Below are 12,900 nucleotides of genomic sequence, written 5' to 3' on the forward strand. Positions count from 1 at the left end.
TTTACAGACAGATTATTTCACTTATAATTCACTGTATCACAATTCCAGTGGGTCAGAAGTTTACATACACTAAGTTGGCTGTGCCTTTAAACAGCTTGGAAAATTCCAAAAATTCCATCATGGCTTTAGAAGCTTCTGATAGGCTAATTGACATAATTTGAGTCAATTGGAGGTGTACCTGTGGATGTATTTTCAAGGCCTACCTTCAAACTCAGTGCCTCTTGCTTGACATCATGGGAAAATCAAAAGAAACCAGCCAAGACCTCAGAAAAACAAATTGTAGACCTCCACAAGTCTGGATCATCCTTGGGAGCAATTTCGAAAACCTGAAGGTACCACGTTCATCTGTACAAACAATAGTACGCAAGTATAAAACACCATTGGACCACGCAGCCATCATACCGCTCAGGAAGGAGACGCATTCTGTCTCCTAGAGATGAACGTACTTTGGTACGAAAAGGGCAAATCAATCCCAGAACAACAGCAAAGGACCTTGTTGAAGATGCTGGAGGAAACAGTACAAAAGTATCTATATCCACAGTAAATGAGCCCTATATCGACATAACCTGAAAGGCCGCTCAGCAAGGAAGAAGCCACTGCTCCAAAACCACCAAAAAAAGCCAGACTACGGTTTGCAACTGCACATGGGGACAAATCGCTCTCCAAAGTTGGATCAGCCTGTAGTGTGGTTTTCCACTTTAATTTTGAGTGTGACTCCAAATCCAGACCTCCATGGGTTGATAAATTTGATTTCCATTGATAATTTTTGTGTGATTTTGTTGTCAGCACATTCAACTATGTAAAGAAAAAAGTATTTAATAAGAATATTTCATTCATTCAGATCTAGGATGTGTTATTTTAGTGTTCCCTTTATTTTTTTGAGCAGTGTATTATATATTAAGACAATTGTTGGCACATCTATGTCTACATATGAACAACTTAGCATTTAAAACATCTGCTATGACATTTCAAGTAAGTGTTGTGTGGGGTTTGTTTGTGGGGAGTAGTGTTGAGAGAGATGGTCCTCCAACCTGCAGCTCCCCTTCCCACCAGCCCCCCGGGTTCTTCTTCCTGATGAGGATGAGCTGGCCGGGGGCCAGGGTGAGCTGCTCGGCCCCCGTGGCCGTGTATGGGGCGATGACCTGGGCTATCTCGGGCTTCTTCCCCAGGCTTCCCGTCTTCCCTGCGGGTCCCAGTCCCTAGAGGGAAGACAGAGAGCTCTGGTTTTACTGGGAGCACAGAGGTGTGTTAAACAAGGCATACAGTTCGTGAAACGTTAACTAATGTTGGCCAACTAGCATACTCTTATTTGTTTTGTTCACTGTGAACGTTCGCTAATGTTAGGAGAGCGCTTTGTAACGCGTAAAGTATATTTTTCTATGTGTATGTATTAACACATGCGGCAAAATTATTTATCGTCCTACTGTTGTTTTATCTGTCTGAAAACTAAAAAAGAAAACTCAAATATTTGAATTTATTTTTAAAGGAGAGAGCTTTGGTTTTACTGGGAGAGCTGATCAGACAAACAGGACTGCATCGCAGAGTTTATGAATCGCCACACAACGATTTGACAAAGCGTGTGAGCGAGGAGTGTTTTTTAGGAGTTACCTCAGAGTCCTTGGGTTTGACGTAGTTGGAAGGGAATACCCCCGTCTTGCCCGAGACCACGCCCGTCCACCAGTCGCCCTCCTTCTTGGTGACCACGATGACGTCGCCCTGCTGGAAGGTCAGGTCGCCCTGCTCGTTGCTCTCGTAGGTGTACATGGCTATGTATTCTGGGAAACACAACATGTCTGAGCTACAGTGTTTGTTCATATACTTTTTTTGTTTTTCCACAGGATTTAATCTAAATGGGTAGAGTAACAGGAACATTCTGTGTTCCATGATAATCTCTGGTGTAAGTGTTCCGTTTTATTTTGTATGTATGGTGTGGAACAGAGTATTTTAAAGCCGAGATCCGCGATAGGTGAAACGGTGCCACTGGTTGCCCCAAGCGCATTTGTTATTGTTTTGCTTATCAAAAAGGACATGAGCATCCAGCGTCATGGTAAAAAAAAACAATCGTAGTACATACTCTGCTGTTCTATCGCACGTGCAATGACGTCAGAGAAAAAAACAACAGTGCTCATTGTTTGAAGTAATTTATTTGTTTTTGTAATATTGCAAACGGATGTGGCAGTTTCTCCGCAAGGGATTCCAACTCTATACTGGGCTGTGTGTGTGTGTCTAGGTCCATCACCCACCTTCTCCTGGGTCCATGGTCTTGGTAGGGGACGGGGTGGGTCTCTTCATGGTGGGGGGGCTGTCGGACGAGCCAGACTCAATGCTGCACCAGAGAGAGGGCAAACATTCACTCAGAGAGCCAAGCCGCTGGCTAATATAACAACACACTCTAGATGGGGAGGGACTAAAGCCATACACAACAGAGAACTTAGCCATTGAAGTTTCAATAAAAAAGCACAATGATGTCACATCATTCCATGGCAGCCATGTTGCTCCCTCCTAGACAATATCAAGTTGGGATTTACTCTAAAGTTGGCTGAAGCCTGTGGTCCAGGGCTGCCCAACCCTCTTCCTGGAGATCTACCGTCTTGTAACTAGCGGAATCAGGCATGCTAGTTTAGGGTTGGACTGAAAACCTACAGMACGCTAGATGTCGAGGAAGACTGTTGAGCCGCCCTGCTGCATTTATCCTGCTCAACAGGTCACCCTCGCAAAAGCATCTTTCCTGGTTGATAAGGGTCGAATTAAAAGACATGACTATAAATAATTATTTGGGTTAATAATAATACTCCAATAATAGTTAAATAAAAATATATTCTTGATAAATGTGACTATGGGGAGGGACAGTTTCATCCTCATTCTCCTCACCTCATGGACTTGCGTACGGGGCCAGAGATGAGCTTGACGTAGGACTTGGGGAACCAGCCCCGCTGGCCCTGCACCTCGCCGAACCACCNAAATACTAATTGAGTGTATGTAAACTTCTGACCCACTGGGAATGTGATGAAAGAAATAAAAGCTGAAATGAATAATTCTTTCTACTATTATTCTGACATTTCACATTCTTAAAATAAAGAGGTGATCCTAACTGACCTAAGACAGGGAATTTTTACTAAGATTAAATGTCAGGAATTGTGAAAAACTGAGTTTAAATGTATTTGGCTAAGGTGTATGTAAACTTCCAACTTCAACTGTATATAGATTAGACTGATGCTTCCAATTGTGCATGTTATAAACATTTTATTTTGATGATGATAGGCTATACTCTGTGTGTGGATTTATGTTTTGTGCGTCTTTTTTCCAATGCTACATTCAATTTGGCAGACCTAACTTGATTGACCCTCTTTCTACAAGGCCTAGTCTATGATAGCAAAATATTCATACAAATATGATTAGACCTACCGGTAATGCCTAGGCTATGGAGATGCATTCAGGTAATGAACTCATTATTATGCATCAATATTTTAATTTGATTACAATTATTTATTGTCAATCATTCTTGAAATTGTTAGGCTATACAATTAAGTATTCAATCGCTCCCTATTCCAGTCTGCTGTCCCCACGTGCTTCAAGATGGCCACCATTATTCCTGTACCCAAAAAGGCAAAGGTAACTGAACCAAATGACTATCGCCCTGTAGCACTCACCTGCTTTGAGAAACTAGTCAAGGATCATATCACCTCTACCTTACCTGCCACCCTAGACCCACTTCAATTTGCTTACCGCACCAATAGATCCACAGATGATGCAATCGCCATCACTCTGCCCTATCCCATCTGGACAACAGGAATACCTATGTAAGAATGCTGTTTATTGACTATAGCTCAGCATTCAACACCATAGTACCCTCCAAACTCATCATTAAGCTTGAGGCCCTGGGTCTGAACCCCGCCCTGTGCAACTGGGTCCTGGACGCCCCCAGTTGGTGAAGGTAGGAAACATCACCTCCACTCCGCTGATCATCAACACTGGGGCCCCACAAGGATGCGTGCTCAGCCCCCTCCTGTACTCCCTGTTCACCCATGATTGCGTGGCGAAGCACGCTTCCAACTCAATCATCAAGTTTTCAGACGACACAATAGTAGTAGGCTTGATTACCAACAACGATGAGACAGCCTACAGGGAGGAGGTGAGGGCTCGGAGTGTGGTGCCTGGAAAACAACCTCTCACTCATGATCGTGGACTTCAGGAAACAGCAGAGGGTGCACCCCCCTATCTACATCGATGAGACCGCAGTGGAGGTGGAAAGCTTCAAGTTCCTTGGCGTACACATCACTGACAAACTGAAATGGACCACCCACACAGATAGTGGTGAAGAAGGCCCACAGCACCTCTTCAACCTCAGGAAGCTAAAGAAATTTGGCTTGTCACCTAAAACCCTCACACATTTTTACAGATGCACAATTTAAAGCATCCTGTTCGGGCTGTATCACTGCCTGGTACGGCAACTGTGATAATGCATTGGGCAGACTGCACCACCCTCTGGAAAGCCTTGCAGGTTGCGGTTGGTGCAGTCTGCCCAATGCATTACTGGGGGCAAACTACCCGCCCTCCAGGACACCTACAGCACCCGATGTCAAAAAGATCATCAAGGACATCAACCACCCGAGCCACTGTCTGTTCACCCCGCTACCAACCAGAAGGTGAAGTCAGTACAGGTGCATCATAGCTGGGACAGAGAGACTGAAAAACAGCTTCTATCTCAAGGCCATCAGACTGTTAAACAGCCATCGCTAGCACATTAGAGGCTGCTGCCTATTGGCATAGACTAGGAATCACAGGCCACTAAGGAATGGAACACTCGTCACATTAATAATGTTTACATATCTGGCATTACTCATCTCATATGTATATACTGTATTCTATACTATTCTACCGTATCTTAGTCACTTAATGTTTACATATCTGGCATTACTCATCTCATATGTACTGTATATACTGTTTTTCTATACTATTCTACTGTATCTTAGTCTGTTCCGCTCTGACATTGCTCGTCCATATGTATATAGACTTAATTAATTCCTACTTAGATGTGTGTATTGGGTATATGTTGTGTAATTTATTAGATATTACTTGTTAGATATCACTGCACTGTCGGAGCTAGAAGCACAAGCATTTCACTACACCCGCAATAACATCTGCTAATCACGTACGTGACCAATAAAATTTGATTTAAGTAGATTGATAACTGATAATACATTCATACATTACTTTTTTTTCAATATGATAGAATAGTGCATTCTATTATACATCTTACGTAAATAATGTTCATTAATGTCAACTTGTGTATTAATAATCTGAAAATCAGTCTGAAATTGAATATTTCTCCTATTGATCATGTCCATATAATGTGGTAAAGTACTTTTATTCCTTATACACTGAATGTTTTGTTTTTTTGCTCGCTCGCCTCACTTTTCTGGGTGAAAATCCGTTAAACAGTGAATCAATTTTGTCTGCCCTACGGGTCGAATAAAAATACATTACTATATAATATTATTAATAATAATACTCCAATAATAGTTTATATTATTACACACACATATATATACACACACATATAAACATACATACATTATTGATAAATGTGACTATGGGGAGGGACAGTTTCATCCTCATTGTCCTCACCTCATGGACTTGCGTACGGGGCCAGAGATGAGCTTGACGTAGGACTTGGGGAACCAGCCCCGCTGGCCCTGCACCTCGCCGAACCACCACATGTCCTGCTGCTCCAGCACTGTGATCACGTCGCTCTTGTTGAAGTTGAGGTGGTTGTCCTTCTTGGCCCGCCACGGGTACAGAGCCTGGGCCTGCAAACCCTCCACCTTCTCCCCCTGAGAGAAGGGGGGAAACAGAGACAGAGAGAAAGAAATGGGGAGTGGGAGAGGAAGAGTGTGAGAAAGAGAAGGAAGAGATGTATTATAGAATCTCTATGTGCTGTTTATAAGTCCTGCTCTTCATTCATCTGACAGTACAACCACACTGCTTCAGGTAGAGTCAATATCTTCTCCTGCTAGGCCTAGGTGACATGTTCCTGTGCTCCTCAGTGTGGTCTAAACTGAGTGTTACAATCAAATGTATTATTTGATTATTTTACTATTATTTGACTGATATGTGTACTTTGTATTTAAATGTGCATTTTTGTATGTTTCAGGGCTCATTTGTAAAAGAGACCTGGGTCTCATTGTGACTCCCGGTTTAAATAAATAAATATTCTAAAAACGAATGTACCTGTCCCAGGACGGGAGATGGAGAGGAGCCAGTGAGGGTGGCGGGGGTGAAGGCAGAGCGCTGGCGCAGCTGGCCCCCGGGCCCGGCACTGGGAACAGAGAGAGACGGCTGGGTGGGCCAAGCGTCCCAGCCCTCCCCAGTCTCAGTCTTCTCCACAGAGCTGGTGGACGGCCATCTGAGCAGAGAGAGGAACACACAGTTTACCAACTCAAACTCGGGTTTCTCTTCAATTAATAACTTGGTGTATGTAAGACTATGACTGAAAAACACTTGTATTGCATTGTATTATATTGCATTATATTGCATTATATTGTATTGAGTGCTGTGTGAGAGGAAGTGTTGGAGCTGTCACTCACGTGGTGCTGAAATCTGCCCAGTTACTTGATGCCGAGGAGGAGGAAGAGGCGGGACCAGGGCCAGGGCAGGGACCGGGGGCAGGGGGAGCGGTCGCTGGGGGAGGGGTTGCCATTGGCTGGCTGGGTGGCGTGGGTGTGTTTGAGGCGGAGGTGGGTGTGAGCCTTGAGGCCAGTTTGGGCGCGGCGCCCGTGGTGGCGGCACTGGCCCGCAGGCTCATGGGAACCTCGGATTCTGGGATCTTCTCGGCGTAGTTGGCAGGGAACCAGCCTGTCTTCCCCTTCAGCTCGCCGCCCAGCCAGCCTGGCTCACCTGTCTGGGACTCATCCACCTGGGGGTTGAAGGTCAAAGGTCAGCTCACCATCATAGCACTATAGAGCCACCGAAGACTATAGAAATGACTAGAACGGATATTCTCATTCAAGTCATGCTGTGATGAGTGGACCGGGGGGGCGATAGAGTGTACCTTCTAGTAATTATATTTCTATGCCAAGAACAACCCCAGTCCTCAGGGATCACACTATCCGTTGGACCTTTTCCTTTAACCAGCTACAGGCTCATAGCTGACAGCAGGGTTAGGATCAATTCTATTTCAAATTAGGAACATGTACTGAAAAGCTTTGCTGAAAAGCAATGAGGAGATTCCTGAATTGACTGAGTTGCAATTGAATGGATCCCAACTGACTGACAGACAAGGCGAGTAGTCTGGACCAAGATACCATCGAGCCAATACAGGATTAGATTGATAAATCGTGGTAAAAATTAATTAAGAGCGGTTACAATAAATCCTGTGGACTGGGGTTGCCCAGCCATGTGTGGTTATTCCTTATTTAAAACATACGACAGAGTGGTTGGACCACTTTTGGAATGGATGTTCGCGACTCAAGAGACAAGTCGAACATCACAGCTTCCTTTCCAAGCATGCGGATGGTCATGAAGATAAGCTCAGAGGATAAAAATGACAGTGGATGTCTTTGGGACTGCTTTGTTGAAGGAGTACTCACTCGGTGAAATGGGATCAAATGTGTCTGTATAAACGTCTCACTCTCRACAGCTTACAAGATGCTTTATCCAGTATATAACGTAGAGGCACGCTTGTATAGATGTATAGTCATATGCCATTTGAGAACAAGTGTGTATCCTCTGAGTATACTGACGGAATGGATATACAACCACAAACATGCAACCAACAGTTCAATTCTTTAAGTGCTTATGAAGAGATGACAGCAGATGAGATGGACACATGAGATGGACCAATGAGAGCAGGTGTTGGGATGACAGGTGAGCAGCTGATTGGACAGTGGACCTGCACTTACCCACTCCCCTTTCACCTTCAGGTAGAGTGAGCAAAGTTGGGAGAGAGTCAGGAGGCAAAAGTTAATACTCACACGCGCACACACATACGCGCACACACACACTCCACACMCCTTCGTTCATATAGATGAATCACTTTACATAAACAAACGGTGCTTGGCATAAGTGATTGACAGCTTTCCTCTCACCATCACAATGTCTCCGGGGGTGATGGTGATCTCATCGTGACTGCGGGCATCAAAGGGGTACAGCGCCCGGTAGAAGACCACCTTGACCTTGTCCTGGTTGAACCCAGTCACCGGGATCTTGTCTGCTGGGAGGAGACGAGGAAGGGGGAGAGGAACACAGGACAGGGTCACATCTTTCTCTCACACACACAGAACCAGGCACATCCAAACGTTCTTAGAACTCCTACAGTAGGACCTCTGAGATTTGAAAATGTTTGGAATGGATGTCATGTCATTCGGGAACACTGAAATACTCGAGACTACTTAAAAACTGCATTAAACTTCACAGAAAATATGAATTGTGTGAATTGAATCTACATGCATTTCCTAATCATTTATTCAGATACCTACAGTACACATACTGGTTGTCTGATTTAATTGTCCCAGTTCGATATTGCCCCTGGTCAGTCCAGAAATCTGAGGTTTTGTAAATCTGAGGTTCTAATGTATGCAAGGCTTCTTTGTAATACATTTTATTTTTGGCACGTACCACCCGTGGGCCATGGGCTCTGGTTCATGAGTTTCCCTGGTTCAGGCTGCTCCATGAAGAGCTGGTTGAGTTTGTCCTGCATGTCCTTCTTAGTGCGCCCCTCCTCCTCACTCACGCGCTTCATCCAGGGCTGGGGGGGCAGGGTGGGGGCCTCCACCGTGCCCTCATCTTGCCACGCCAGGCCCTCGTCAGTGGCAGACAACCTGGGGAGAGGAAAGGGGGTGTTAAGAGGTAACCTCTAAAATGACTGGATCACAGTGATGGGGCTGCATCCACGTAACCCATGCAGAATGAGAGGACATAGGAGCAGCTCGCTCACACATATGGTGTCCACGCAGACAATCTCACACACACACACACACACACACACACACACACACACACACACACACCTTCCGTCTGTGAGCTCGGCGGACTTGGCCCTCTCCTGGGCGATGGCGTGGATGTTGATTTCTCCCTCCAGGTGATCCTTCTGCTTCTGCCTCTGCTGCTTGCTGTGGATCTCTCGGAGCTCCTGCAAGGCAGCGTGGGATAGAGGAGGACCGGTGAGGGGGAAGTGTGGGCGGGATCGCCGGGACTCAACACAACACTCACATCACAGTGAGGCGTCGGCCATTTTGTGCCCTGTAAGCGCCATTATTACCTGATGGAAAGTCTGTTTAGTCTACTGCTTCCCTCCATTTAATCTCATCTCTGTGTTTTCTCCAATTAATGCTGGGCTACTACTACTGAAATGTAGGTTTGGTTGGATTTTTGGGGCGGACACACTTGCACAAAACATGGCCACCGCCGCGTTCATTGGACAGCTCTCGGAGTCTGGGGAGCGCTGCACATGAACCACTGAGGGAGGGTTAAACGACCCCTGGGTTACTATGGAAACACCACTGGAACTGGAAGATTGTAGTGTTTCAGTGCTCCGGGGTAAAGTTTCCCTTAGGTACAGATCTAGGATCAGCTTAATCTCCCCCAATCCTAATCTTACCCCAGTAGGGTTAAAACTGACCTAAGATCACCGTCTAGTGGCAACTTCGCTCTGCTCCGGTTTGAGCACCAAATGGAAACACTACTGGTTAAAGCCAAGTGGTACCAACCAATCACAGAGATCATTCATGGTTCTGGGAGAAATCTGAGCCAAACTATGATTCTCAAAAGCACAGACTGATATGGGGTTCGGTCAAGAGTTGAATGGGAAATTCACAAGGATCATAGGTAGTAATTCAAACCCATCTTCTCTAAAAGGGTTTAGAAAGTCTTAATATACAGTCTGAGCAGGGAATTAAGTTCTGAGGACTTGATTTTCCTGAAGGAATTACTATCAATATCAATCAGTCTTAGATTAGATGAAAATCCAATTTAAATTCTATCTTCATTGAGCAGAGGAATAATCTAATGTCCATATCTGATACGAGGAATAGATATCCGACATGTATTCAGATCACACATTAAGGCCAAACGAGCTTGAGAACTTTTGGTCCTGACCATTACTATGGCCCATTTGGACAGAGTGACTGCTGGGTAATGTAGTCCGGTGTTAGAGAGCACACCACAGCCCTCAGTTAACCAGGCTCATAGGTTAAGATTGTGATGAACCATGCATTGTGAAACACCATGCAACCAAGGGCTTCACCCCCATATGTTTAGTTGGCGTGTCATCAACACATGGGGCTGGAGAGAGTGAGGTACGTTCAAGAAAGCTAGATTCATTTAGTACTCGGTTAAAATGGTGAGACACACGACTGACTGAGAACCTGTGAAGATTTCTTTAAATAGTCTCACAATAACAACTTGAGGATAATTTTCATATTGCCTCAATCTATTGATAAATGACATAAACCCTGTTCATTACCTTGAACATTACCTTGTTCTATACTTCTTTACCGTACCAAGTCTTCAAATTAGCCTATGTCTGTATGGATTTGATCTCCCAAAATAGTAGGCCCTACACCTCAGTTCACTATTAAATAAATACATCACTAACGCTAGTGGCCACTCACCCAGTAGAAGGACTGTACAGCCGCAAAGCGTCGGTCGAGTGTGCTGTTTTTAATCTTGTCCTCCTGCCATGTAATTAAACAAAGGCATTTCATTTCTTCCCAATAAGACAGAGCCTTAGGAGTCTTTTGGGACGTTTTTTTGTGCTTTCTACAGATGTTTACCAATGCAACAAAAGTTGGTCTTAAAAGTTTTTGGGGATACCAAAGAGGTAAATGTTGTCCTCCCACCGTAACCAAAACTACAAAGCCTGACAACATAAAGCTCAAGGAGCTGAAAAATCTAACATTGTCATTGATTCGATTTAATAAAATTAAATAGCCAAACAACCAGGTTCATGCACATGGTGGCTAACAACATTGACCGGAGCTSTGTCCCAGTATACACTTGCATACTACCTAGTGTGACCCAGTTGACTTTGGTCTTGGCAATGCATACTAAATAGTATGCGAGTGTTTTTATTGGGCCCTAGTCTAGAGGGTTTAGGAGGCAATGAGAGAGATATATTCCAGCACCACCCAGAGGACAGATAAAGGAGGGAAGCGGCTGGCTTTTTATTAACTCGCTGCAGGGCTACTGGGGCTAAAGCTAAAGACGCTCAAGCGGAAGGGCGGCATGGCTTTGCTTTGACCGGCCCTTCACAGGAAGCAGAGGAGCGGTAAGGGGGTTGGGGTGGGGGAGCACGGGGGGAAGGGCGTGGAGGAAGAGGAGGAGGAGGAAGAGGCAGTAGGGACACCTGCAGGTAGACATCTATACGCTGCAAACAGGCCAGGAGGGCTGAGAGACAGTCCAGCAGCGTCTGGTCCACCGAGCCCCCCTCGGACTGAAAGAGACACACAGGGACCCCAAGGTCAAGGGTCAGATAGAACAGCAGCAGTGCCACCGAGGTCAACAACAAGGTCGTGTTCATTAGGCACCAAACAGAAAGAAACAGACTGAAAAAGGGAGAGACTACTTGCCCAATAAGAAAAGCACATTTTTGTTTTCCATTGCGTTGTGCTTAATGAACACGACCCAGGTACACATCCAGATCAGACTCAACCCCTAGCCCTGACCTGGCGCCTTGAGTTAGGTGGCCCAACAGCCCCATGTGGCTGTGTCCGACGTCAAACCATAGCAACCCACATACAGCTTAACCATATATTGATTCCCCAGGTTGAGCCCCCAGGATGTTGTGGGGAAGAGGGCCACACTGCCCGGAAGCAGCACAGCCTACCACAGACACAGACACGGGGTGAGCCTAATATACCCATCACACTACTGAGCCCAGTGGAGCCGACCCGTGCAGAACCGTACTGCACTAGGCCTGGTTACGCATCCACCATAGTTGCTGGAACCGTGCTTTGAAAGGACAATGTAAAATTGAGCCAGTCTAGCACAGTTCCGGTTGGCCCTGTAGTGTGACATGGGTCAAACTTTCTTAATCAGTTAGTAAGGCAGCTTCCTTCTTTAGCATTGGGTTTCAAATATGCTTAGTAACAACAACAGCAGCAGCACACGGAGTTATTCTGGTTGGTTATTATTCTCCAGAAGGGTGCACTACCATAGAGTGTCCTGCGGGGGGCAGCAGTGCTGGTGAGTGGACTACCTGTCGCCCCCTCTGCTCCTCCAGCAGCAGCTCCAGACGGAGGCCCTCTATCCGGGCAGTGTGGCCCTGATAGAACGCAGCCAGAGACTGGATGGGGAGGCGAGGGCGTGGGCAGAGTTCAGAGAGCACGGGGCAAAGGTCAGCCATACAGACCAGACGGGGGTGGCAGGGTGGAAGGCGGGCGGGGCGACAGAGMGAGCAACAGTCAGATACAGTGAGAGAACAACAGTGTAAACCCCCACGTTTTCCCCTAGATACAGACCTAGGATCAGCTCCCCTTCCCCCAATCCAAAARTGACCCAAGATCAGTGTKTACAGGCAATTTCACCCTACTCCACTACAGTGCACTCTGCATGTAGTGATCACATTCACACATGGCAATTTGATCACTATAACGTTTCTATGACCGCATTCACTATAAGCGGAATGCACTGTACTGTATATCTGAAATTCTGGGGCCCTGATGTGGTATGTGGAGCAATTAACTAAGTTTTGGTTGAAAAGAAAAAGGACTAAAGTACTGAGATCACATTGAAATTAAAAAAGGGGGATCATCAGACACACAAATCATCAAGCTCTCTGACAGTCTTGGCGCCCCAACACACAAACACAACACGAAGAGATGCAAAGGTATCGTTAGGCAGAAAGAAAGTWCTGGAAGTCAGTGTTTTAAAATTGTCCACTGTCAACTGTTAAACTGAGCA

General features: G+C 45.7%; 1 protein-coding gene across 1 annotated transcript in view; it reads right to left on the reverse strand.

The window, feature by feature from the left end:
• LOC111953484 (intersectin-1-like) overlaps positions 1 to 12,900 on the reverse strand; it is a 77,717-nt gene that overhangs the window by 18,566 nt on the left and 46,251 nt on the right. Inside the window, 12 exon segments of the mRNA XM_070435641.1 lie at positions 1,032 to 1,199; positions 1,609 to 1,775; positions 2,244 to 2,326; positions 5,629 to 5,834; positions 6,232 to 6,406; positions 6,588 to 6,916; positions 7,902 to 7,916; positions 8,088 to 8,209; positions 8,617 to 8,819; positions 9,009 to 9,130; positions 11,345 to 11,431; positions 12,197 to 12,293. Of these exon segments, the coding sequence (XP_070291742.1) occupies positions 1,032 to 1,199; positions 1,609 to 1,775; positions 2,244 to 2,326; positions 5,629 to 5,834; positions 6,232 to 6,406; positions 6,588 to 6,916; positions 7,902 to 7,916; positions 8,088 to 8,209; positions 8,617 to 8,819; positions 9,009 to 9,130; positions 11,345 to 11,431; positions 12,197 to 12,293 (1,774 nt within the window).

The sequence above is a fragment of the Salvelinus sp. IW2-2015 genome, linkage group LG27 (genome assembly GCF_002910315.2).
Source record: "Salvelinus sp. IW2-2015 linkage group LG27, ASM291031v2, whole genome shotgun sequence".
Classification (NCBI taxonomy): Eukaryota; Metazoa; Chordata; class Actinopteri; order Salmoniformes; family Salmonidae; genus Salvelinus; species Salvelinus sp. IW2-2015.